Source organism: Labrus bergylta, chromosome 23, assembly GCF_963930695.1.
Source record: "Labrus bergylta chromosome 23, fLabBer1.1, whole genome shotgun sequence".
Classification (NCBI taxonomy): domain Eukaryota; kingdom Metazoa; phylum Chordata; class Actinopteri; order Labriformes; family Labridae; genus Labrus; species Labrus bergylta.
The window spans coordinates 3,456,449-3,484,398 of record NC_089217.1 but is presented as its reverse complement, the minus strand read 5'-3'; the positions used below and the strand labels follow the sequence as shown (position 1 = coordinate 3,484,398).

General features: G+C 41.0%; 1 protein-coding gene across 1 annotated transcript; it reads right to left on the bottom strand.

The window, feature by feature from the left end:
* Nucleotides 1-77: 77 nt before the first annotated feature.
* Nucleotides 78-27,566, bottom strand: nrip2 (nuclear receptor interacting protein 2). Its single transcript, XM_020646590.3, has 6 exons — nt 26,968-27,566; nt 10,796-11,110; nt 6,624-6,706; nt 5,879-5,985; nt 3,914-3,966; nt 78-3,020 (listed from the first exon to the last, which is right to left on the bottom strand). Exons 1-6 carry the CDS (start codon nt 27,121-27,123, stop codon nt 2,904-2,906), a joined length of 831 nt encoding a protein of 276 aa, XP_020502246.1. The 5' UTR covers nt 27,124-27,566; the 3' UTR covers nt 78-2,903.
* Nucleotides 27,567-27,950: the final 384 nt, after the last annotated feature.

The following is a 27,950-nucleotide window of genomic DNA, read 5'->3' as shown; positions in this document are numbered from 1 at the left end:
TGCTCTTCGTTTCCAAATAGGCCTATAACTCCTCCGTGTTGTCACTTAGTATTAAGAGAAATGAATGCAAACAGATATAGCCAGAATACATATTTTATTAGGCAGAGAAAATACTGTTCAGAAGAAGAGAAACACCAAAAATAAATTTCTGTCATACATCGACTCCTCTCATACGGCTTAGGAAGGTCACAAGTACACCGAAGAGAAACAAACATTGCCAAAACTTAGCGTGGATTAACTCTCAAAGAGGTAAGACGTATACTGTAGCACGGTCAGAAAGCATGTCGCGGCTCAGGTGTCGTTAAAGCGGAGCATAATGGCCTTTCTGGTGAGCACATCTTCCTGATTCTCCACGCTTTGAAAACACCATGACGAGAAAAAGGCAGGTGGCACTAAAATGGGGAGTTCATATCGTTTAAATCAACAAACTTGAGGCATCAAAAAGTTAATAACATCAGCCTAAAAAGGTGGTAGATGCACCCAAGAAGACGAGCCCTCTGAATTAAAAAGATGATGATTTGAAGAGAGTGGGGGTAGCCTCAGCCGATTGATGAAAATCTCCTGAAAAACGCAGAGAGGGAAGGCAGCTGGGGTTGGCTTTTGGCAGCTTGTTCTTCCCAGGGCTTGGTGGTGGACCAGTGTGGTGGGGAAGATATTCCACTTTTTTTTTTTCTGATGTGAATTAAGAGCGAAAACAAGGCAGACAATCCCGCCTCGACTCCTTACAAGCACATATAAACGTACAAACGTCCAGCCCCATCAGACTCTCAACGTGACACAATCAGACTAGTACACAAACATGCAGACTCACACAAAGGCAAAACTTTACAAAGTCATGCAGATGGAATGTTCTGATATTTCTGTAGTCTGACTGAAATATGTTTCGCTGGCTGGCCTGAAGTCTATTTTAATCAGAGTGGATAAATAGGGAACTACTCAAATGCGCAGTCTAGGCTGTCGTGACGGACTTTAATAGCACTCCTGGAAAACTTCAACAAATCAGTCTTCTGATGGGGGGGAAGAGAGAGCAAAGGGGCTTTACAAAGCTAAACATAAGAACATCAGTTTCTTAGGTATTTTCCTTAAATTTCTTTTAAAAAATTCTTCAAAACCCGTTCTTGTTTATTACAGAGGTAGCCTGGCCTTGACTTCATTATACTAGACTTCAAAAAACATCCTAAAAATGTATTTTTAACCCACTGAAAAAGCATCCTGAGCACTGACACTTTCAGATGAGCCATTGTTAAAGGAATAGTTTTGGGTTTTGTCTGATAGGCCTTAAAGGATGGTCCTACCTCCCCAGCTGTCTAAAGCTCACTAATTAACACTTAATCACTTATTTGTTTACTCCAGCAGTTGCTAAAGGTTGTATGACTGTAGGGTAGTGCAGTTACTTTGCAAATATAACTGAGAATTTATCCACACTTTGAGTCAGTTTTTCACCTGGATATTGTGGAAGTGAATGTGAAAAGTAGCTAACAAGCCAACCAAGTAAAAACAAAGAGTAAAAAAATGTAAGCGGTCAATGATTTAACCTTTCAGCGAGAAGTGAAAAGCCAAGAGTAAAACTCCTTCGCCAAAAGTAGGGCGCTTACAGCTATAATTGCTAAGTAAAGCTAACAAGCATGTGGATAAAATATTGAGCTAAAAGAATTGGATAAATCTTTGAAAAAGTTAGCTGAAAGTAAGAAGCCAACCGTTGGATTGTTAAGATAGAAGTTATGGAAACATTTTGGAAATGTTTGCTAAAAGTAGTGCTCCAATAGCAGTTGATATTGTTAGCTAAAGATATTGGATGGAATAGTTAGCTAAAGGTTAGCAAACAGACCAACAGTTAAAATGTTATATTTTTGAAAATAGGGGATACATTGGTTGTATATTTAGCTAACTGCTTGAACTTTGGGGTTAAATTAATGAGCCAACAGATGAAGTATTGAAATAGAAGTTAGGAGCCCACAGTGCAAAGTGCTAGCTAAATTTATTGACCCAACCGTTGGCCATGTTAGCCAAAACAATTATGAGCCTACCGTTGATACTGTTCGCTAAAAATAGTTAATAGGCTACTGAAATAGTTATCCAAAGGTTTGAGCCAGCAGTTGCCTAGCTAAAAGAAATGAGCAAAGTGTGAATAAGTAGCTAACCATTTTAACGGTTTGCTCACTTTCGAGCTAAAATGTTGTGTCAGCAGATGCTCGGGGCAAACTGTAGAAATGGTTAGCTATCTAGAAATAATTAGCTAACAGTTGATTTTCTGTTAGGTAACATGATTGACAAACTTTTAAATGACTTCAAATCAGCAAAACAGGGTCAAAAGGTTAAAGAAATACATGACTAGCAGGCATAGCTAAATGTTATCGATGAATTACTGAAAAGATAGTAAAAATGGAAATGGACGACTGGGCTTCTCTTGGTAGGAAACTAACCGGTGTGTGCCCCAAAATATCAAACTATTCCTTTAACAACATTTAAATTTATTGAATTAAGAAAAACATTTACTTGTTTACAGCCTAATCACAAAAAAATATCCACAAAAGTTGACTTTCAAGTCATTGTTTTCCCCTTTAACAGACCATCAGCGTAACAAAGCAGCTGAGAAATTGGATTGACTATACAGTATAATCATCAAGAGTGATTAGACTCACAGAGATCTGATTGGCTCATAACTGGCGTTCATCCACTCTGCGAACAAGACTAATTTAATATAAGAGATAATCATAGTGAATGTCTTATTTCTACAAACACAATGATGTAAACTCAAGAACAACCGCAGCGAATGCTCCGCCATGTTCTGGCAGTGTGTGAGACACTGTGATCGGACAGTCCAGACACAGGCGGCATTGCGCCTCGTTTGCTGCAACCGGTCGACATTTGAGGAAAATTTGGTTGCCGCTGTCGCGTCGTGCTCACAGGTTCTTGTTGGTGTCATGTTGGCACTGGCTGTCAGTCGAAGGGTTGAGGAAGGGCACCTCCTCGCCGCAGCCCTGCAGCTTCAGGACCCGACTGCTCAGGTCCAGGCAGCACTATTAGAAGACAGGAGTGGTGAAATATCATTTTAACTAAATCAATGGCTCCAGATGAAGCAAAGCTGAGTGGGCTGGGGGAGGCAGCAAAGGAACAAGGTCGGACTCAATCCTGCAGCCACTGCAACAAGGACTTTAGCCTCAGTACATAGGGCGCACGACATAACCACTAGGCCATCTTGCACCCCAGGCTGTGGGATTAATAAATTAGCAAACAATAAAAAATATTCTGCAATACGTAATATTTCTTTTTCAAGCTAATATTTAATGGTCCCACTGTTTTCATATCTAAAAATAGATCAATTCAACCTAATCTAGTTACCACCGTTATTCATAATGAATTAATTGTCCTAAGTTAAGGACATGAGTGAGCTTGCGTTACAAAGTCCTTCAGGGCTAATTCACACAATGATGTTTCTCTCATATCCTCCAGTCTTGATTTAATTAGATTATAAAGAAGATATGAACCAGATCATTCTGATACAGACATCAGGGAGAGCTCTTCCTGAAGATTCACAGATAGTCTCTTCAGGGGGTTTAAATTGCATTTTTGAAAATGGAATTTGAAATTCCACCACAGGATGTTCTCACTTTGCTCCTTGTGGTTTTTTATCCACACAGTGGGCGTCTAACAAATAACTGTGCCGCTAAAATAATCTACCCAGCTTTTTCCACTTAAATAACACCGCGCTCTCTACTTCTGATTTTGAGATCGCGTGCTTGTTTTGCCGCTATCTCCTCTCCTGAAATGTTTACTTTTTCCTGCTCTCACTCGTGTGTCTCTTTCTTCTGATTTTGCTTATTCAGTTTGGCAATTTGAGGCAAAGCACACATGAAAGTAAACCCTACGATAAGGGCGCAGCAAATATTAGCAAAGCAAATGAGGTCCTTACTTTGAGTTCCAACAGAGTCTGAAGACCCAGGCACAGCTCGAACGTCTCATCCTCTGAAAGGAAAGAGAGAAAAATAACGATAAAGGAGAGAACAGAGAAAGAGTAGAGGAATAGAACTCATCATATTAACATTCATACATTAGCCTGGATCCAGGTGAAATCATCAAGACGGCAGCATTATTCATTCGTGAACTAATGAGCGACGGTGAGCATGTGTATGAGTGAAGATGAGTGTGATCATTGTAGCAGCAAAGTGAGAATTGAATGAACAAAGTGAGCAAGAGTCAGCTTCTGGGTTAAAGGATTTAAAAACAATCATTATTAACTGGTGCAGAGGAACCAGGACGAGTGACAAGAAGCGTAGGATTTTGTTTTTGTTGCAGTTCTGTTCTTGTCGCATGTTGTCCTCCTCATTCAAAGGAAGAGTGAAGATACTGTTGTAGCTGTGACATCTGGACAGAATATGTGTATCATTTTGTGCTTTGCTGCCCCTCAGATAAGACTCTGCTTTAAAGGCTTTATATGCGATTTTTTTTGATTCAGCAGATGTCGCCCTTGAGCACCAGCATGAAACCAAAACAACTTGCGCTGCATTGTTGTGTTAGCATGCTAATGCTAGCGATCTTTATTATGCTCGTATCTTCACACTGCATGTAAATTTACCTGAAATGAGCGTGATCTAGAAACACAGTTAAGCAGTGAGTACAGCATGTTATTCTTCTTTTCTCTAGTCCCTCAATTAAACAACTTTTATACGCGAGGGGAGGAGTCGGCCGTCCGTCCTGGCGATGTAAACAAACTGAAGATAGGACTCTGAAAACTCTGAAAACATCACAGACAGTGGGACTCGGGTGTTACACCCATTGTAGACAGTCATGACTCACAGAGTTATTTTAAAAAGATATACTTGATTTCTGTTATATTTAAGTGTGAAAAATCTCATATAAAGCCTTTAAAGGAAGAGTTTGACATCTTTGGAAATACATTGTTTCACTTTCATGTCGAGAGCGTGACTCATGACGAGTTTGATCCTCTTTTATCTACAACGTCTGACTGTGAAGCCACAGCTAGCAGCCAGTTGGCTAAGTTTAGCATAATGACTAGTTAGTGGTGGAGGAGGAGGGAGGAGGAGGGACAGCTTTTGCTTGTCAGCTTCAGTTTCTGTTCTTTGGCTTTGGACCTGTGTGTGTGTGGTGACTGTTAAACACAACAAAATATCAGATAATTGTGTCAAAGCAGTCCCCAAAAAATCACGACCAATCAGGCAGAACTCTGATTGGTCAGTAAATAATAGTTCCTCTCGTACTTATTCTTATTTTTGTTGCAGTTTGGTTTGAGTCTGCAGTGCTCCCTCTTTATCTGCTCTGCTGTGATGACAATTGCTTTCCTTTGTAATTATCTTCCCACTTGCCCTTGTTGTGCAGAGAGATAGATTTTTCCCCTCCAAAGAAATACTTGACATTCTTAATACAGCCGATGTAAAGGCGTTGGAGTGCATACGTCGTCGTGTTAAACTGGCAGTAGAAAGTTGAAAACATTAGACATTTATCTGCTGGAACATATCGCTAATTACTGCTTAAAACATCTTCTTGTCGACCTTGCTGTCCTTTTATTTAATGCTAATTTCTGCCTGGCTGCTTAAAGAGGACGAGGAAGGCTGTTCTGTCTGAATGTAAAGTACAGAGAAGCTCATAATCAACTCAACATCCCTCTTTTATCATATGTTATTAACAGAATCTCTTCAGAAAGGATGGACCCATAAGACCAGAGAGGGGGAAATCACCACCACCATTATTGACCACTAGGGCTGTCAAAAAATAACTAAATAATCGTGATAAATTGAGGACTGAAATTAAAGCATTCGTTTTTTCTAAATAGCGATTCATCTCATGCTATTTTGTCCCTTGAGGCGCACCGTAGGTATGCGCTAGTGTCTCCAATTTCCATTTCGTTTTTGTTTCTTACCTTTGACATAAGCTGAACACTGGACTGTCTGTCGGCCCAGCTGCAGCTGCAGACCCGTCACTGAGGCCTCCACACCACATGGCAAGCTGTCCTGGCTGGGCACCAACCTAATAACACACAGACACACAAATAATACCTTACAACGGAGACATTTTAAATTTAATATCATTGCAATCTCCCAGGAATGAATGGCCTTATCAAATATATCCGTGCAATATACTGCATCAACTTTTTTATTGTTATGTCCATGAAAAGTTTATGCAGCAGGGATTTTATGAAGTAGCATTTTGAAGACAAACAGTGCACCAATTTATCATCTTTTATTGCTCACCTGTTTTCCTTTTGAGTTTATTTGAAGTTCAGATGGGAACAAAAATGTCACGTCCGCTCAACACTCTTAAGCCGGTGCACAGAATCTGATCTTTTAGCGCGGCTTTATCTGGCATTTTAATGTCTTTTTTCTTAAATGAGCAGGTGAATATCAGGTCTCTAAGGATGTGGGAAAAAAAACTGTCTGAAGAGCTTAAACACTTCCATTATTACATCTCTCCTCAAAGGTTGTTTTGTAGACAACCTTTTAAATGTTAATTCTTACCTATCTATTTCTAGCCTGTTATTTTTAGACTTCTTTCAGTTTTTTGCTTTGATTCATTTGATTGTAAAAACACTATAAACTGGGTTATAGGTTTTTAAAAAGGCAGATCATTTATGTGTCGTTTGTGGATTGTAGCTCAGTAGTTCTTACCCCAGCCTCTGGCAGCAGGAGGTGGAGATGTGGTTATGTTGGCTGCCGGTGTTGATGAACGCCTTGACTTCAGTCTCGCAGCACTGTGGGGAGGACAGGGGGGATATTTTGAAGTCTCAGTGTGATTTTCCACTTCGCTCTGGCACCCACACACACCAGGAAACATCCAGTCATAACAGAACATTAACACAACTCTGGGGAGCCGTTGAAAACCGCTGATCGCTCTTTTCTTTTCAACAAATGCTTTTAAGCTCACACATGCTTGAGAAACTTGCCAAACTGGAAAAAAATAAGTCAGAGTTCACTGCTAATCAACTTAGTGCCGACAAAACAAATCACCCATCTGTGGCGTATTTCCAGGCCAGCTTTTGTTTTGAGAGTCAAATGTGATTTTTCTGTGTGCAGCGTATTGATTATGTGTTGGACTCTTAAATCACCACGTTTCTGTTACATGCCTGCTCCAAAAGCCCAACAGTTAATAATCAAGCCAAAATATAATCCAACAGGAAAGCGCCGTGTACCATCAAACATCAGATGTCCAGGTTTTTGATTATTAGCCAATCAGTGCCGCTAAAATCACTGACCCTATTTCCTGACAAGATGCTTAGTCTTCAGTTTGTTGTGAGCGCTTTGATTTTTTCTGACTTGATTGCTCCACAGTATGAAATATTAACCGAGCGAGTCATACATTATACGTGTTTTACTCATTAGCCAACTGAACCACTCCACTCTGAAAGTCAAGTCACAGTATCGCTGACTCATTTTTAAAGTCTTTAATCTGTGATTTTTCACACTTAAATGTAGAAATCAAGTATATCTTTTGAAAATAACTCTGTGAGTCATGACTGTCTACAATGGGTGTAACACCCGAGTCCCACTGTCTGTGATGTTTTCAGAGTTTTCAGAGTCCTATCTTCGCTTTGTTTACATCGCCCGGACGGCCGGCTGACTCCTCCTCTCTCGTATAAAAGTTGTTTAATTGAGGGACTAGAGAAAAGAAGAATAACATACTGTACTCACTGCTTAACTGTGTTTCTAGATCACGCTCATTTCAGGTAAATTGACATGCAGTGTGAAGATACGAGCAGAATAAAGATCGCTAGCATTAGCATGCTAACACAACAATGCAGCGCGAGTTGGTTTGGTTTCATGCTGGTGCTCAAGGGCGACATCTGCTGGATCAAAAAATCACAGATAAAGCCTTTAAAGCTCATTGGACTCTTCATCTCCCATCAGCTCTACAAAACCTTTTCAGTTCAATTCAGCAGAAAAAAAGGAAAATGATTTGATATAAGTCATTTTCTTTGTTGTGATTTTCCCACCATCCATACTTGAGTTTTACAGTAAGCAGTTCTAGCAGGCAGCGTGTCCTAATTCCATCTGACGTTTCTCCTCTTCTGCATCACATAGTAGTGCTCCGTTGCCTGTAGGGCAGAACGTGTCATAAAGACATGATTCATGGGGAGCAGAGGAAAGTGTATCTCGCTGCAGCTAGTGTAATGGTTTGTTGGGAAATGGGCCTTTTTTCTATTCTTACTATCCTTACTCGTCATGCAGCCTGTGCACAACTAAGAATATTTTTTGTTCAGGGGGAGAAAATAAATGAACTGAAGAGTGTGTAAGTGTTTTGAGAACATATGGTTACTCTACATGCATGTGAGATAAGCACCGCCCCCGCACTGTTGAATGTGAATCAGGCCATGTATGAATTATTTGTTTTTCCACCATCGAAATGCAAAAAGATCCCTCTTCTTATTCTTTTATGACTGTGCTTGCTTACATATTAATGAAAGAAGGTAACAGTCCTCGCAGACGGAGCAGGCCAAAGCACTGGACCTTGGCATGCAATGAATACTAAAACAATAAGAAAGCCGACACGACCTGAGGGCTGTTTGGAAAATGCAAAGTCATTTTGAATCTTTAAAAAAATGTAATCCCATTGACATTTTTGAAGGAGACTATTTATTTTCATTCAAGTGCAAAGTCTTAGGAATCTTTACAAATCAAAAATTGTGTGGGGGAATTTGAGGGTTGCTGGTTCTAGTATGGTCGGGTCACTGGCACTCCAAGCATGCCTTTGAGCAAGGCTTCTGAAACCCCCCCCCCCCCCCCCCCCGACTGCTCGGGCAATCTTTGGTTTGCAGCCTCTCTCACTCTGATTCCTCTCCATGAATGTGTGTGTACTAGCATGATGGATAAAATGGCAGTGTTTCTGTTCACAGTGACTTTCAAGAAAACCTGTGTCACATTCTTATTAAATGTCTCAAAACACACACTGGGTGGAGTGAAAATCAAAAAACAAATCATGTCTACGTTTTTATTTTTCGGTGAAGAATGGTTGGGAAATTTCAGACTTTGATTTTTTAAACATCTGCTTTTTTTTGTTGTCTCTCCTCTACCAATCTTGGTTCCTGTGTCTGTATTTTCCTACTCATCCACATCATCCAGTCGTAAATCAATACCTTCTCCATCTGACCCCCGAGGATATCTCACCCTCTGGAAATAAAACGCGTCCAGTTTCCATGAGCCTTGTTTTGATCCCTCACACTCTGAACAGAGCGAGCCGAGCCCTCTTTTGTCCTCACAGGCAACGCCGGCTTATCAGCGAGCCCACAAAACCTGCTCTTTTGTCTCAGTCCCAGCGCTGGAAAAAAAAAAAATCCACTCTCTCCTTTTCCCCTGAAGTTTAAAAATAGAACGAGCCGAATGAGTAACTGAGGAACACTTTTGAATTTAATAAGTTGATGATAAAACCGAGCGGCGCACAATGAGTAATAGGGGAAAACGCTGAATCTACCAGAAAAGTACTGTTTTAAAAAACACTCACATAAGCAGAAGCAACACAACATACTTCCAACAGCACAGAGAACAACAGTGCTTTCATCACTGTATTGATTTCCTTCAAAGTATAATAAATGGCTCTGTCCTTGGTGTCATAAGCTGTCTTTAATCAGGATCCACAATGTCAAAGAGACTGTCTCTTTAGCCCCTGGATTACAATGCTAAGCATTTATTATACTGTTTGTATTCATATTCAAGAAAATCCTGATCAAAAGAATTCAAGATAATAATTATAACTTTAACAACTCAGGATGTAGAGCAGGGGTGGGCAACTGGCGGCCGGGGGGCCACATGCGGCCTACATCAACCCTCAAAGTGGCCCTCAGGTCAATTTTTATCAATTAATTGAAAACATGAAAAAATCTGCCATGAAATCATGAAAACCAGAAATATGTCCATAATAATATTTAACCACTGGTATATGTTGAGTTCAATTTGAGACATAATCAACTGTAATCATTTTTGTATTCTACAATTTGGCCCTCTGGCAGTGAGAATTAAATGAATGTGGTGATGATGATGTATAGCATACATTGCATTTCTCTTCTTTGGTTAAGGGCCTTCCTAACTAAAATAGCCTCACATTTGTCTGCATCCTGAGTTGTATTTCTTTCTTAAATCCTTTGAATGAGCCACAATATTTCAAGAAAAAGTCCTTCCTGCTCCCTTTTTGTATTGCCAACCAGGTGTCGAGATCTTTGTAGTTTAGGAGAGTCCCTGGAGATTATTTTCTATGTCTTGTAAATCTTGGCAAAGAAGACCCTCCAATATCTCAAAGTCCCTCCGGCTCTCCCTCGTATTCTTGTCCATGTGTGCAGTCGTCCTCAAGGGGATACAAGAGCCAACCTGTAAAACAACTGGCCAAACTCAGCCCCTAATGAGAGGATTTTATGTGTAGCAGCACAGCCACAAATAGCCCAGCAAATGAGCGAACCAACAGGATTGATTGTTAGAGTGAAATGTTTTGCACTGGTTCCTGGACATAAGCTGCTGCAGACGTTTGAATACCACTCATTCATTGTCTTCCATTTCTCCATGCCGAGCCCATGTGCGCTTGTTATTTCTCTAACCTACTTTTTATATCACTGTTACACCAAGACCTTGTTGACCAGGGTCACTGTGACTCAGATTTCTGTTGTCCTCACAGACAGCTGCTGAGATCTGCAAAGCTTTTAATGAGTTGAAGAGAGAGAAACTGAAGCGCGGTTTTTAAGTGATGAGTCATCAGAGAGGAATAGCGCAGTCTTTGTCTCTTTTATTATTTCCAGTTTTTATGCAGGGCTAGAGTGTGTCATATTGAATATGAAAGAGGCGAGACATTGTGAGGGTACCTTGCATGGAACGAGCAGAGCTGTGAGGAGGGTCGAGCTCTCCGTGCCCTCGGTCTTATCAGCCGTCTGCCTGGCTCCGGCCTCGCTGCTGTCGTCCTCCTCGTCCGACCGCAGGCTCCTCTCGCTCTCCTCCAGAGACTCCCTCTCCTCCGTGGAGTCGTCCGCTGTGCTCTCGCTCCTCTCCTCGGCGTCTGCGGCTCCGTCCTTGTTGTCGGCCAGCGGGGAGCGGACTCTGCCGCTGAGGTCTTTGGCCTCACCACGAAGCCGCGTGATGTTTCCCTCCATCAGGCGGCGCTGGACGATGCTGTGAGGTTGCTAGAGGAAGAGACATGAGAGAAATGGATCTCAGATGGCAGGTTTTATTTGTAGTTTGTGGGAATTAGTGGGAAGCTCATATTATTCCAGTTTACACCAATAACATCTGTACAATTAAGTGTTTTTTTGTGTGTCTATTTTCAACAAAATGCTGAGATGTTGATTGGGTAAATCAACACTTTCCTGTTCTCCTTAACATTACAGTTTAGTAAACTGAATGTCTTTGGTTTTTGGTCTGTTTTTGAGCAACACACAACATTCACACACTTCCCTTTGGAGTCTGAGACACTGGAGTTATATATTTTACGGTATATTTTTTTCAGGAAACTACCTTTTTTATTAAGAAAGAGACCTGCAAATTCATCAATAATTCTTATAATCATTAGTTGCAGCCATAAACATATACATTAAGTCTATACAGTGTGAAAAAAACCACAGAGTCAAAAGTTGTGAAAAATCAAAAACAGTTGAACTGTGCGAGGTGCAAACTGTTGAAGAGGGAGTCATGTGTGTATCAGTGGACAGGTGTCATCTTCTGGTGTTACCCCCCTCTGCAATGTGAAAAGATAAATATTTATAGTTTTACTATCTCACAGAGTACGTCAGAGACCGCTTGTGACGCATGATACACTTTTAATCTAAGAGGAGAAAAAACATATGTAGGTCATTGTGTTAAAGAAACATGTCAGTGTAACTCAAGTGGCTGCAGATCATCGGCACATTCAGAGAAAGTGATATTGTTCTCAAACACCACTAAGATTGTGTTTATTTGTGCATTTGCAGATACGGATGTTAATACAATTAGTCTTAACTGCATTAAGTACAAGATGGATTCTACTTTAAATGAAATGTTGGCTTTATACTCTAAACTTTAGTAAAAGTCTGTCCCTCTAAGTACCTTCATATTTTTCTTGTAAATGCCTGTTTCTAATGATTGAAGGTAAACTTGTTACGTCTTTTTATTCAGGTGTCACACAAATTAGTCCTCTTTTTTTTTGCAGCTCAAACAAGCCATGAACAGAAGCGTAAATGAGCAGCTGCTGTCTGCATGAATTATTAAAAAGTAGATTGTGACACAAATGACTAATTTAAAAGCTTCACTTGATGGTTCTTACACACAATTTTCTCCCTCTCATACTGCATGCAGATGGCTCATTTTCAGTCCTTTTATGCAAATCAAGACCTGGCCTTGAAAACTAGAGTAGTCAGACTTTTATCAAACACACACACTCACACACACACACACACACACACACACACACACACAAACTGGCTTTAGACCATGGCCTGCAATGACAACATTATCCTTGATTAATAACAGTCAAGCGGCAACCTCCCAAGCTGAAAAATGAAGCTAATGTGAAAGCCTGCAGTACATCAAGTGTCCACTTGAGGCCCAGAAGTCACATACACACCCATTCAAAGATGGCCGTTTTAACAGCAGAAATAAACAGCCCGAGTCAAAGAACAAAACTGGTCTGACTAGCTCATTTCTTTATCAGCACACACAGTAAGGTATAAAGGGGAAACAATGTAAGAAAAATGCAATTTCTGGGGCTGTTCTTAGAATACATTTGAGAACTAGTGGCCTGTAGTTTCCACATCTGGTCTACTTCAGCAGAAATTCTGTCAATGTTATCAAAAACTATTTTTTTTTAGAGTCACCACAATCTATTTTTTGATCCAAAACTTTTCACGCTGAAGGAAGCTGAGGCCGTTTAAACCATAGATCCTGCAGATTCAAGCAAGCATCAGCCGTAGCATTTCACATCCTCTTTCCCTTCCACCGAATCTCCTCCTGTCCACCCACGCACACAAAATAACACACATCCATTTAAACAGCTAACTTTAGCTTCAGTGGAATAAATTACCTTTCCAAACATCCATGGAAGGTCACATTATCATGTCATGACAGCCAATTGGAGAGATAGGTCAGCGTGTGCAGGTCATCGCTGTCAGCAGACATTAAAGACTTTCTGGGGCCATTTTGAACAACCTTTTTTTTTTGTCACCTGCAGTCTGTCAGTAGACAAAAGCACCCTGCAGGGTCCACGTGTAAAGCACTTTACAAATACAACAAAATGTTCTTTATGGGGACAGACACATTATTCAAGTTATAATCAAACCAACAGCTGGTTTTCATTCTGTCAGAAACTTCTGAATCGATATAATGCTCGTATTAACGGCATGTTTCCACTATTTCAAAGCAGCATGTGGTCAGTGGCTGGCTGTTCTTTCTGCTTCACAGAAAAAGTAAATTATATTTGAAGCTGCCTGTTCCTCTATAATCACATTTCTGTTCAGGAGTGCAGAGTCTGGGTACAGCCTGTCAGACAGCTTGCTTTGAAAAGAGCGGGTCACCAAACACCAGCACAGACGCTGCATTAATAAAACACAAAGCATGAGCTCTGCTTTCAAGGCGGGTTTTGAAAACTACAACATCAAGAACTGTGCAGCATCCATCGTAATAAACCTTTAGCTCTGAACATAAACAAATCAAGCCTTTATGTTACCTTAAGAAAATGAACTCCCAGCTTGTCTTGGAATAGATAAAAAGATAAAATGCAAACTAAAAAGGACAGATTAGACTAAATTTACCAATCTCCAGGCATGCTTAGGAGGAAAGACAGCCTTTATATTTGTTCCATTTGAGCGGCTTCCAATCTCAAATTAGCATCTGAAAAGGCTTTAAATAGCTACGAACATAACAAGGAACCTGGTCCTGAGCGTTTCATTTAGACAGGAAGTTGAAAGAGTATAGTCTGTGGATGCTTTAGATTTAAAGAGGCTGCTCTTTGTTTAAGTAAGACAAGGGAAAATGTCACAAATGGCTATTCCTGAGGCCAATAATTCCTGATGTGAAGCACCAAATGTGTGAGGAACAGTTTGAAGTTGGTGGAGACCAAAACAGAGCAAAAAAGGAGAATTAATATTGGACGTATATTAGTAAAGTGGACACAAACATGACATCATATGGAGTGAACTTAACGTTGCTCCTCAAAGAGATAAGCAACTGTTCGCTTACAAGTTAGCAATTGTTGACTTAAAGCTGAAGATATCCGAGGGTTGCGCTACAGCTACAATCAAAAGGATTAAAAAAAATTGAGGAATGTTTATAAAAGTGGATTCATTCTGTTGAATTATTTGCATTTCTTCAAGCAAACAAAGTGTGTCTGCATAGAATAGCTTATCAATTAGGTTGTTCAAAATAAACTCAACATGCTTCCAAGACAGGAGGAAGTGTTTGTCTACAAAGGATCACTACAGTTGATGTGATTGGTATCGTATTAAATCTCATTCTCTGGTCCAAAGACAGCCGGCCTGCCTGGAATAATCGTCGTCTGCAGAGCCATTAAGACGCGGTTTTTAGTATCTTGGTTCATTGCCAATCTCACAGAGGGACATCCCCATCTGCCTACCTGTTGTTTTTCCATGAGCATTATATTACTATTCCAAACAGCCCTTCATTTCTACACACGACTGCCTCCCTCCATCTCCATCTCTCTGCTCCCTCTCAAAATGCAATCAACTCTCCTGCAGTCACCACACTTTTATATAAAAACTGGTTTGTGTCCACTTCACTTTTTTTTTCTATCTGAGCCAACAACCCCCTTAAACGTCACTGCTGAAGCCTCTGTCGTTGTGAGTGGTGACAACAAGTGGAGAGCTCTTTCTGCTGTCGATTGATTTCGACCCATCAGATGTACTGAATTCACGGGGGCCATCATGATGGAGATTCCTCGAGTCTTAGGGGTTTATAGTTTAATGTGAAGCGTTTGAAAGCTCTGTGAAATAGGCTGCATGAGACGTACTCATACTTAGATAACAGAATGGGTCGATGGCCAATAGCTCCCAAAACAATATAGGCTTGTTCTCCAAAAAGGACGTATATGACTGTTGGAGAGTACCGTGCACAGGTGTTCAATAGATCCATTCATGGTGTTATCAAGAAGCCATATGGTGGCAACAAAAGAAAACGAAAGAAATGTAAAAAAAAAACACTTTTTGTCTGTCTTGGACTATAAAGGCTTTATATGCGATTTTTTGATCCAGCAGATGTCGCCCTTGAGCACCAGCATGAAACCAAAACAACTCTCGCTGCATTGTTGTGTTAGCATGCTAATGCTAGCAATCTTTATTATGCTGGTATCTTCACACTGCATGTAAATTTACCTGAAATGAGCGTGATCTAGAAACACAGTTAAGCAGTGAGTACAGTATGTTATTCTTCTTTTCTCTAGTCCCTCAATTAAACAACTTTTATACGTGAGGGGAGGAGTCAGCCGGCCGTCCTGGCGATGTAAACAAAGTGAAGATAGGACTCTGAAAACTCTGAAAACATCACAGACAGTGGGACTCGGGTGTTACACCCATTGTAGACAGTCATGACTCACAGAGTTATTTTCAGAGGATATACTTGATTTCTATATTTAAGTGTGAAAAATCACATAGAAAGACTTTAACATGGCTGTAATGATGTCATCTCATGTCTGGACATGCGTGTATATATGTGACCTGTCAGTATGATTCAGAGGCTCTCTGTGTCAGACGTACATCTGTTGATCTGCAGCTCAATCCAACACCTTGACAGGCCTTCCAGGAGTCCTCTCTGACAGCCCGTCGCATCAGAAAGAAACCGATTCTCCGTTAAAAAAAAGAAAAAAAAGTGTTTCTGTTCAAGATTCGTTTCTATTCTTAGAACCTCTCTGTCAGGATTTCTGCCCAAAACAAGCACCCTTACAGCCAGTAATCACCACCTGACACTGATTCTGCCCATTGGTTCCACTCTGAGCTCCAGCTGTGGCCCAGCAGCTGTTGGCCTCTCCTCTCCTCCTCTACTCTACTCATCATTACTCGTTCCTTTCCAGCTCTCTGCTCTTTTTCTCTGCCACCCTCCTCCTTTCTTTTTCAACACATCCAACATCTTCACATCACTCCTCTCCTCTTCTTTCTCCCCTCCAAACATCCTCTTCCCTCCACCTCTTAATGTCCACACTCTCTTCTCCTTTTTTCTATCTCTCCTCAAGTCTGAAAACATCCCTCCACTCTACTCCTTTTCTTATTTTCCCATCTCTCCCCTGGTCCTCCTTCAATCCCTCCTCTCCTCTCCTCTCCTCTCCTCTCCTCTCCTCTCCTCTCCTTCAATCTCTCCTCTCCTCTCCTCTCCTTCTCCTTCCCCCACCTCAATTTTCCACCCATCTCCTCGTCTTAACATCACCCTCCATCTCTCCTTTTTATAGTTATTGTCTCCTCATTTTCCTCTCCTCTATACATCTCTTCACTCCCCCTCTGTATGTCTCCTTCTCTAAGTCTACATCTCCTATCTTTCCTCGTTACATAACTCCTATTTTACCCCTCTTTACATTTATCTTTGCTTCGCATCACCCCTCTACTCTCCTCCTCTCCTCCTCTTCACTCCTCTTAATGTCGTCATCTCTCCTTTCCTCATTACATGTCTTCTCTTTTGCTCCTCCTCCTTCCATCTCTCCTCTCTCCTCTCCTTTTCTTTAGGACTACATCTCTACTAAGATGTACTCTTTTAAATATCTTGTTTTTCTCTCCTCGTCTTTGCCTCTCTATTTCTCTTTCCATCCTCCCTTTTTTCTCCATGGCGCCTCTCTCCTCCTCTAAACATCTATCCACTCTGTTCATTTTCTCCCCTAGCCATCATTTATACACCAAAAATCCCTTCTCTCCTTTCCTCCCCTTTCCCCTCTTTCTCTCTCCACCTATATTCATCTCTTCATATCTCTGTGACTGAGATCCTCATCTACATTCTCCATTCAAATGTCCTGTTTTTTTTTTTCTTAATGCCCCCCTTTTTGTCTCTCCTTCCCTCCTTCATCTCACTTTCCCTTCTCCTTTTTGGATCCCCCCATCCTCTATTCTCATCTCCCCTCTCTTGTCCTCCTCACATTTCTCTCCTTCTTCCATCTATTATCCTTTCCTCTTTTAAGTCTCTCCCAAACCTCTCCTCTCCCGATTCCTCCTTTCCTCACCTTCTCTTCTGCTCTTTTCACATCCTCTCCTCACACCCCTCTTCACCCCTCTACCTTCATCACAATCAATAGAAATCAACACCATATTACTTCCTTCCAACTCCAAAACCTGAGCTCTAACATTAAAGTAATCCTAATCCTCAGAAGAAATCTTCTCCTCTCTGCAGGAGATCTACGTTAAGAGGAGACTTTTTCACTCCTCGACATCTGAGCTAATCAGAATCAACGACGAGGCCCACTTCATACTGGACCGAGTGTTTTTCTCTTTTGTTGTTCTCAGTATCCTCCACTTAAAAGTGTCTTTCTCTCTCTTTGTGTTTCAATTGACCTCTCTTTCACCTGTTTCACTCACCGGCTAAATCACTCAGTTATGAATGCCTTCAATAAGATAATTAGTAATGATCTACTTTTGTGAGTAAAGAACAGCTTGTACAAACAGTAATAGATATATGCATCTGCAAGCATGTAAATCAGCAAATGCATGCACATTAGCTCAATGAAATTAGTCACAACATCTGACTTAAAGCCTCAGTTTTTTTTAAGACAGGGAAAAGAAGAAAGGATCATGCGAATTTGAATTCCTGTTAAGAGATTTTTTTATCTCTCTTCTTTTCTCCCGATACCGCAGGGTAGCAAACATTACATCTGAGCGTGTCATTTCCGCCTTTTTTTTCTCACAGAGCCTCATCTCTGATGTTCGGCGTCTGCTTTTCCTCGAGCCTCGATTGCTCCTCGGTCAGCTCCCGTCGAGCAAATTGGTTTAGCAGCATCCGAGTCTGCGTTCAGTTGTTGCTGCACGTGCCCCTGTTCTGCTCTGCAGCTCAAAGGGTGAATAGAAAAAGCTTGCACTCTATGATTTGTACACAATCTTATTTACATACAGCAGATGGTACTAGAGCGTAAAAACAATTGAGTTGAAGAGGGGGCGCCAAGCGAGAGAGTTGACTTTAGTTGTTATGCAATTTTAAAAACACATTACTAAGTTCTTTACAAAGGCATTAAAGTCTTTATATGTGATTTTTCACACTTAAATGTAGAAATCAAGTATATCCTCTGAAAATAACTCTGTGAGTCATGACTGTCTACAATGGGTGTAACACCCGAGTCCCACTGTCTGTGATGTTTTCAGAGTTTTCAGAGTCCTATCTTCACTTTGTTTACATCGCCCGGACGGCCGGCTGACTCCTCCCCTCGTGTATAAAAGTTGTTTAATTGAGGGACTAGAGAAAAGAAGAATAACATACTGTACTCACTGCTTAACTGTGTTTCTAGATCACGCTCATTTCAGGTAAATTTACATGCAGTGTGAAGATACCAGCATAATAAAGATCACTAGCATGAGCATGCTAACACAACAATGCAGCGCGAGTTGTTTTGGTTTCATGCTGGTGCTCAAGGGCGACATCTGCTGGATGAAAAATCGCATATAAAGCCTTCAAAAATTAACTTTGCACATCTTAGAAATTGGGCCATTTTTGCTTTTCATAGATAGGACAGCTGAAGAGAGACAGGAAACATCTGGAGCAGAGAGTATAGGGGGATGACATGCAGCAAAGGGCTGAGGTCAGATTCAAACCCACAACTGCTGCACAGAGGACTACAACCTCTGTACATGGCAAATGCGACATAACTTCTAGGCTATTAGACAGCCCTAAAACCTCAGTTTCTAACAACTCATATCATGCATGTTTCTCATACTACACCTGTGAGTATAGTTAGATACTGTAGAAAATAAGATCTGTCATAAAACATATGCCGTCCTCATGGATTTACCGTCAAGACAACAGCAGCAGCAGCAGCATCCCATTTAGACTTTACATACTGAACGAGGTACATCCTGCTGTTACACTTCATTCCACAGTGAATTGTTTTATTGTTGAAGCAGCGGAGGGGAAATTGGCATCGCTGCGATCTAATCTGTTTGTTCATTTTTCCCAGCAGGCAGAGTGATTTTTGGCTCATCGTATGATGAAAAATCATTGCACCTCATTGTCAGATGTGTTATTAGATATTTATTTTGTATTACGCTTCAAATGAAATAAATTAAATTGATGTAATACTGAAGAAAAACAGACAGTCGCCTCCCTTTAACAATTGTAATTTTTGCAACAGGTTAAATTAAACTGATGTCTGTTTAGCAAATTTGGCACAATTAAACGGGTCGTGTGTGTGTTTCCTTTTTTACTCTGCTCACATTGTCTCCTGCTGATGTGAGTATTGTCCTGACCTCTGAACACAAACCAGTCCAAACCGGTCCTCTGCCAGTGTGACGGAAGGACAACTGCCAAACGTTTGACGCCAGCACTCTTCCTCCTCTTTTGTCTCATTTTCTTCTTCTCTGTATTTTAGCTCTGCGAGACTGATTACAGGCTAATTGCCATGTGGACTAATTATCTGACTGCAACAGGCTCTGACTCGCTCTCTCATCCAAGCCACGGTCATGTGACCTTTCTAATGCCCTCTTTCTCATTCTGACGGAGGTCCCCGGCGGTTCACTTCCTGTCGCGCCGAGCAGGAGGCCTCCAGCAGCTCCACATCTGCCGCCAGCACTTCCTGCCTTCACCTCCTCTTCTCTTTCACTTTATTACATCACCTTCTGTCACGTGACTAAATCTTCTCCATTTCAAAGCTTTTCTTTTTTGAGTTACACTACAACAATATTCTAAAAGCACGTTTGGTTGACATGAGTTAGTTCAATCGGAGGTTACTCGTTGTCAGCAGCTGTTTTAATAATCAATAGGCAGATCATTTGATGCTCGGCTGAAGGTTGTCTGCCTGTAATGTTTTCCAGTGTGTTTCCTCATGCTCCAATCAAATTACATTTGTGTTAAATGAATCAGTCGATTAGTGTAATTGATTAGTCCATCAAGAAGTCATTTTCCCCTTCAAGGTCAATTATAGAGTAAATAATATTTGTTAAGATTGGGACATGTAACCAGAAAGCCGTTCTCTTCATTGTGTGTTTGTTTTTGAATCTGTGATTTCATTATTATCTTTTTGGCTAAGAGTTCCGCGCACATTACTTTAAAGAGCTTTTAAAGTCCAAAGTTTGATCCCCTGAAGACATTTCATCCACAGATTTAAAGATAAAGTAAAGACTGAAATGCTTGAAGGGTCGCTTTTTACAAGACTACAACTAGATTATGTGTCCATGACCACAGTCTGTTGACAACGGTCGCTTAATGCTATTTTTTACTGCATGTTTTTTTCTATTTTGGATCGTTTATTTCCCAAAAATCAGACACGCAGCAAAGAGGATGTTGGTACAAGACACGGTCTGTAGGTGGCACAACTACGAGCAATATCATAATGGTATTTAAACGGGTGCTAAAAAGGCGGAAGCTACAGCCAAGAGCCAGTTAGCTTAGCTTAGCATTAAGACCTGAAGCTGGGGGACACAGCTTGCCTAGCTATCTTTCATAGACTGCCTCAGCAAGAAAGCCATTAATTCATCTTGTGTAATCCATTCCCATAAAAATATGAAATATCGTCGCTATTTTAAGACACCATACTTTACCAAGTGTACCTTTTTCTCTTCTCAATTCTGCTAATTTAGAGCCACTTTTTGAAGTGTCTGTGTGACACCTTATGACACTCAACAAATTAGCAGCTACTACTTCCTTGTGCTTCCTGTCTCAGTACTGCTCGTTCTCTCCCCCCTCTGTTGTCAGGGCTTGTTTTCTTGTTTTCGTCGGGTATTTTTATCTCTACACGGCGCTGAGGGAGCAGCTGAGGGAGGGTCTGTTCCTGCCCATCCTCAGCTCCAGATGACACAGAGAGAGACAGATTCACACCAGCATCTCTGCAGCTCCCCTAATTGTCCAAGAGCTAATAACAAAGCTGCATCTGAAGCAGTTTGAGTCCCACAAGCCCGACAATCACACCGACTGACATTGTCACCGCTGCCCTTTACTTTGAAGTGCTAGACTGCCTTTTTGGAGAAATTCATAAACAGTTGCATTACTCTATAGTTTATCTCATGGTTTTCATTCATAAAACATTTGCATCAGGATTTATAGACTACAATTTCAATATAAAATATCTCACTCTTTCTCATTTCTTTGTTCCTTCCGTGCCACATTTCTGCACCGAGGAGCAGCGCTGTAGCTTGTGATCATCCTCAGAATTACCTGGAGATTGTGACGTCTCAATTTGACAAGCCCTTCACACCAAAAGCAACACACAACCACACAAGTCTCAGACTCACTCATCTGTTAGAGAGGGACTTCAGCAAACAGACAGCTGAGCTGCAGGGAGAGGAGGAAACGAGGCTCTGAAGCAGAGGACCAGGTGTGTGCAGCAAAATAAGACAATACATCCTGTTCTTGATTTTTACCTTCCATCAAACAAACAACTATTTTCGTCTCAATTTGACTTTTTACTAATTTTATTACATTTTTTGTGGTTTTTGAAAAACAGGGACACTTTTTATCCTCAGTATAAAAAGTGAGCCTTTGTCGTTATGAAAAGGATTGTTTAACGTATTTGAAAGTGAAAATGCTTGTTTCAGCTTTGAGGTGCAGAATCCGATTTTAGTGCATACATCACATCGCTAGTTTTGTATTTGGTGTGTTTTTGCACTGGACCTTTGGAGACAGCATTAAGCTCGAGCTTTGTTGAGAGCAGCGCGCATAAATCGTTGAATTTGTAAAAGTTTCATGACCTCATCGTTTAGTAGAAGACTTTTCTAAGCCAATGAAAATGTTATTCTGGGGTAAAATGATTCAACGTTCAATGTTTTGGATGAACTTTGTAAAGCTCTTAAAGAATAACTAAATGAACATATGTTTGGAGCAACTCAGAAAAATTACGATCTTGCCCTTTAAAACATATGATCGGTGTATTTTTTCTCCAAATGGCAACGTCGCTGCTTTTCAGTGATCTTAAATTTTCTTGCATTGAGTGTGTGCAGTTACACAATAACTGAGTCCATGCTGAGCTCAGGTGTTAATGGCCTTTTTCCAACCCAATTCCCCAAACACACACACACACACACATGTACACATATACCTTCCTGCAGTTTACTCTTTGTGCTTTTTTTTTCCGCACATGTAAACAAAGCTCTCCATTGTGTTATGTAAAACATCCACACTAGACCGAGCATCCTCCTTGACCTTGCATGTCTCCAGCCATCTCTTCCCTTCCTCTTCATCGCTCTTGCGTTCGCGCTGTAGATTTTGCCCTTTTCATTGCTCACTGCTCCCCTTACCCAACAACACAACATGGTTGGAGTGATGCTGCTGCTGCTGCTGCTGCTGCGAGTGAAAGGACCTCGGGCTAAAGAGCAGCAAAACAAATTCACTCTTACATAACCTGCTCTGCTGCTGAATTACACACTGGACAGGACAGGACAGCAAGCACAAATTAAGAGGAAGGATGGCAGGGATGAAGATAACTAACCCTTACCCTCCTCTGATTTGACTTGGTCACCCTTTAAAGCATTTAAAAAAGGAGGAAGAGATGATGTAGCACATAATCAGTTTAGGAAGATTTACAATTAACTTCAACTCACTCTGCAAAATTAAGAGATTTATCATGTTGATTTTCCTTAATTTATCGTTAATTATCAAAAAGAAGTTCATATACTTTCAGTTATGAGCTTTGGTATTGACGTCCAGAAGACAAAGGGGAGAAAATATTTATATATTTTTTTTAATTCCACCACAGAGACATTAAAACAGACGATGTTTTGTAGCCTACTGACAAACAAACTGATCTGACAGTCTGATCCCGACAGCATCATCTTTTGTCTCTGAGGGTTTGGCACGCGAGCCATCTCAGAAGTACATGCTTTCTTTTCATTTTCTGCATCCGTGTCTATTCCCAGCCTGAATCATGTCTCGGGCTGTCTGCAGAGGGGAGATTACTGGCATGACGGAGTCCGCCTCGCAATTTGCATTCCTCCCTCAAGTTCCCAAAGCTCTTCTGATGAAAATCACTTTGTTTCAAACGCTGAGCAAAATCATGTCGGGCTCCCTGTGGCCACATCTGCACCGCAGATAGGTTTTTAGATAACCGCCGAGATGAGCTTCATTCTCTCTTCCAGGATAAGATAATTGGTGGGTTATGATAAGAGGGCTTTCAGGACCCGGCAGGAGATGTCGACTCACAGGACGCTTTTTGAATTTAATGGAGTTTTAGGGATTTTTGTCTTGATGCTGATAACTTTTTTTATTCTCTCTTTATTAATATGTAGATGTGCAAAATGGGACTCTGGCTGCCATTACGTTACAGAAATAAGAATCCACACTACAGTACAGTCATGCTAGGGCCTCTGTTAGCTAAATGCTAATATCAGGAAGCTAACTCACTCACAATTGCAAAGCTAGGAGGTTTAAGCTAGCAGGTACAGTTCATTATGTTAGGATCCACTGAAGCTCTAAAAGTGATGTATCCCTTGTATGTAATCCTTCTCCAGTTCGACAGTTTCCTTAATACATCAAATAAATTGTTTAAATAGTTGCCAATTAAACGTCAATGAAATGACAATGGCACGCTAGTTGCGTCAGAACAAAATAAATCTGGCCTGATGATGACGATTTAAGAACAGTTAAGGGTTAACAAACGTTACTTAGTTTCATCCTGTGAGGTTGTGAATGTATTTTAAAGATGTTACACTCAAAACTACACTCTTAGAAATTCCCCTGTTAAAAAACGGTAAACAACTGGCTGTAGGGTTGCCAGGACGTTACTGTAAAATTAACGGTATATTGCTGTTTTACAGTTTTCTACCGTTTTTGTAACTACAGCAAAAAGCTGTTATTTTAAACAAAGAAAATACACTTTAAGAACATGAAGGTTCAATAGGCAAAAATTCTCGCACAAATATTTACATTAAGGCATTTAGCAAAGGCCATTTCCAATGTATATGAAGTGCATAAAAGACTTTTGGTACTTACATTTTAAACAGATAAGTGAAAAAAATTCTGTTATAGTTTCATAACTGAATAAACAACCTGTCCACTGTCCTTTCAACCATGTGGTCTCAACTTCTTTTTCCCAAAATGCATTGCAAAAATTACAGTAAATTACCGTTTTGTTTCCTTCAAGCAATAATACAGTAAAATATTGTTATAAACCGTTATAATACAGTAATGTCCTGTATTTAAACATAACAGGATCATACTGTTGAAATTTCCTTGTAAATTTACAGCAATTTCTTAGTATTCACTTGTTGGTGACACATTTTCAAAGGCCATTTACCCAACAGCTGTTAGGATATTTCAGTCTAGACAAATGTGAAGGACTGACTGTTGCCGAGTATTCTGATGCTAGCATGGCTTTAAACGCATGTGAGATAACATCTACATCAAAATGCCACATTTGGAGTTTTAAATGAAATGTTTCCCCAGGAGCTCAGAGTCAATAAGGGAGGAAAGAGAGAGACATTTTTCTACCAGCGGATCGTGAAATGATTTGAAAATGTGACTGAGTCAAAGAAGACGAAGAAAGGAGAAGGAGGGAGGAATGTTTATCTAAAGCAGCAAATGTTTGGTATTCAAATCTGGCAGACGAGTAAATGCATCACAGTTGGAGATGTGCAGAGCGCACAGAGCAGCGATATCGCAGATTCCCAGTGCCTGAGCGTTTGTGTCGGGGTTCTTGAAGAGCTCTGGGGAATCTGGGAAGCCGCCATCAAAGCAGAACTGTGTCAGTGGAGAGGTGGAGTAATAAATTAGAAAGATTATTACAGGGAGTTCCTCCTGAGCGAGAGGTCGCACGTAGCATGCAGGACTGGGTTTCATTGTGTACGTCAGCCCTTGCATGTGTGAGTGTGTGTGTTCCCTGAATGTGTGACGACATGTCTGTGTGTCTGAGAGCCCTGCATAGTGTACTGTAACATGCTTTGACTAAACGAGCCCTCCTATGGTATGCAGAGCGCAGGATTCTGAATCTTTCATGACCGTTTCTGTGATGCATTTACATTTCAAGGCTGCACTTTAGGGCTTTCAGCACCACGAGGTATACTGTAGTTCTGCAGAGAATGATGGCTGTACATTTATCAGGAGTCAAATAGATCCTCATGCATGACTTTGTCAGTAAATTGACGACTGAGCTATTATGCAGCCATTTTCTTTAGCCTTTAAAACAATTAATCAATTAAATAATTATTGAACTGCCATCAACATTTAAAGGCTTTAAATGTGATTTTTCACACTTAAATATAATATAAATCAAGTATATCCTCTGAAAATAACTCTGTGAGTCATGACTGTCTACAATGGGTGTAACACCCGAGTCCCACTGTCTGTGATGCTTTCAGAGTTTTCAGAGTCCTATCTTCACTTTGTTTACATCGCCCGGACGGCCGGCTGACTCCTCCCCTCGTGTATAAAAGTTGTTTAATTGAGGGACCAGAGAAAAGAAGAATAACATACTGTACTCACTGCTTAACTGTGTTTCTAGATCACGCTCATTTCAGGTAAATTTACATGCAGTGTGAAGATACGAGCTTAATAAAGATCACTAGCATTAGCATGCTAACACAACAATGCAGCGCCAGTTGTTTTGGTTTCATGCTGGTGCTCAAGGGCGACATCTGCTGGATCAAAAAATCGCATAAAAAACCTTTAAAGTGTGTTTACTGTGAATACCTGTTGTTCTTTTTTTGTCTTTCGCTGTAAACTTCATATATTGTTTGTTTTGGTCTGTCTAGTTTTGTAGCGTTGTCTTTGGACCACTTTTTGAAGGTCTTGGTCTTGTCTCAAATTCGAAAGCATGTTATTTTGTTCTTGTCTCGGTCTGAGACTGGGCGGACTCTGGATTTTAAATCAAGACCGTTGTCAGACTTCTGTATTCCCCTCATTATCTCTGCCGTTAACGTTAGCAGCTGAAAACAATTAGCCACTACTAGCATAGCATTGTCCTCCTGCCCACTACGCTCTGCCAATGAAAGGCGTCTGATCCAACCTTCACAACAGGGTCCTAAGTCTCTGACTAGACTCTTCTCCTCTGTCGCCCCCCGGTGGTGGAATGAACTTCCAAACTCCATTGGATCTGCAGAGTCCCTCTGCACCTTTAAGAAAAAGCTAAAGACCCAGCTCTTTCATGAATACCTACTAACTTAATGATGATGGTCTCCATATTATTGATGATGATGATGGTAATGACGATGGTTTTTGTTTGATAACGACGACTTATAAGATGGTTTCTATACTGATTAGAGCTCTCAAGAACTGCCCTCAATGTTGTGCTTTGCCTCTGGTCACTTCCTGTCAGCACCTGTGTGTCCAATCAGACTCAAAGCTGATCGTTTGCTCTTACTGACATTGTTCCCTTTTTTATAGATCCTTGCTTGTGTTGTTCTTACTCTCTGATGTACGTCGCTTTGGAGAAAAGAGTCTGCTAAGTGAATTGTAGAATTGTAGTAGCATTGCCAAATTCTCTCTCTCTGTCTCTCTGGGCTGTCAACAGTCGAGTTGCATTGTGGGTAATGTCGTCAAAATGTTTAAACGAGGGGAAAAGAACATTAATACTATTACTAAATAGTTGACATTGTTGTACAGAACAACTGAATCTCACAAAACTGTCAACGAGTGTGATGCATTGTGGGTAATGTAGGCAAAATGTTTTTGAGGAAGATGAATATTAAAAAATATATATATATATCTGTGATTTTGCAGCAAATTTGAATCATTTTATGTTTGAACTACTTATCACGGCTTCAACATTTTTGTAGAATTTTGTTGCTTATTTAGTTGTGTACTCTTTAAGGCATGACTCGACACTTTGCACATCCCTTTGAGATGTTATTAGACACTTCCACTCTCAACTTTTAACATCCCTACCAAAAGAGCCTCTCCAATCAAGTGATTTATGCACCGATTATCTCAAGTACTTATTTGTGATTCCACTCACCAGGTCTTTGGACGTGCCCAGTCTCTTCAGCCCGTCCAGGGGCAGGAGGTCAGCCGAGTCCTTGTGTGAGAACTGGGTGGCCTGCTTCAGACGCCTCTGCTGGTGCAGGATGGCTTTATCCCGGATGGCTAGCTCACCTTTCTTCGCCTCGCTCATGGTGTCGGGTCCGTAAAGAAGCCCTTATGTTCTGGTACCACAGAGACTGTAACCTCACAGCAGCAGCAGCAAGAGACAGAGAGAGAGTAGAAGTCGTGTGCAAAGAGGATGAGAAAATCCTAAATGCAGAACTGCTCTTCAGATCCCTTAAAAGGCAACAGAAGATGTTACTTCTTCCTCTCCTGTTTCGCCCTCTCTGTAGATAAGCTTGTCCTTCCCTCTAGGCACACTCACTCTCTTTTTTCCCCTGTTAGTTTGTAGTCCTTGGCATGTATTTGTCTCTTTGATTTTGGGGCTATTCTCCTGTCCTGGATGCTCTTCTGATGTGGACATGCATCTTCCTCACAATGTCAAGATGTGCTCTGTCTCTCTCAGAGGCTGTGTGAGGATGTGAGGAAGGTGTGACAGAGAGTGAGTGTGTGTGTTTTTCCCCTCCCCTCAGTGCTGTCTGTCCTTGGTTCTCTCTCTCTCTCTCTCTCTCTCTCTCCCTCGTCTCTGAACCCTCCTCTTTTCCGTCACACACTCTACACAGACGCATGCTCACCTCCGGCTTCAAACTACATTTTCTCACTTGACTCTTTATCAGAAAGAAAAATCTTTACTCTGCAATCATATTCACTCTAATTAACTGCCAAAATAACTACCTTCTCCCCATGAGATAATCAAGTCACTCCATCTCATCTGTAAAGCCTGACACCGTTTGAAGTCCTCTGTGGAGGTGTGAGAGAGATCACACCGATCTGACCCCCCGTACACAGGAGATCAATCTCCACCACTGATGGTCACAATTGATTTTTACTCTGCCTCCGCTGTGACCGCCCTGAATC

Excerpts from the sequence above, each read along its gene's own strand:
- nrip2 (XM_020646590.3), bottom strand. The coding sequence starts at position 27,123 with ATGAGCGAGGCGAAGAAAGGTGAGCTAGCCATCCGGGATAAAGCCATC. Across the intron at positions 6,707-10,795 it reads CTCTGCTCGTTCCATGCAAG|TGCTGCGAGACTGAAGTCAA; the intron begins GTACCCTCACAA and ends TCCTCCCCACAG. Across the intron at positions 3,967-5,878 it reads GTGTTCAGCTTATGTCAAAG|AGGATGAGACGTTCGAGCTG; the intron begins GTAAGAAACAAA and ends CTTTCCTTTCAG.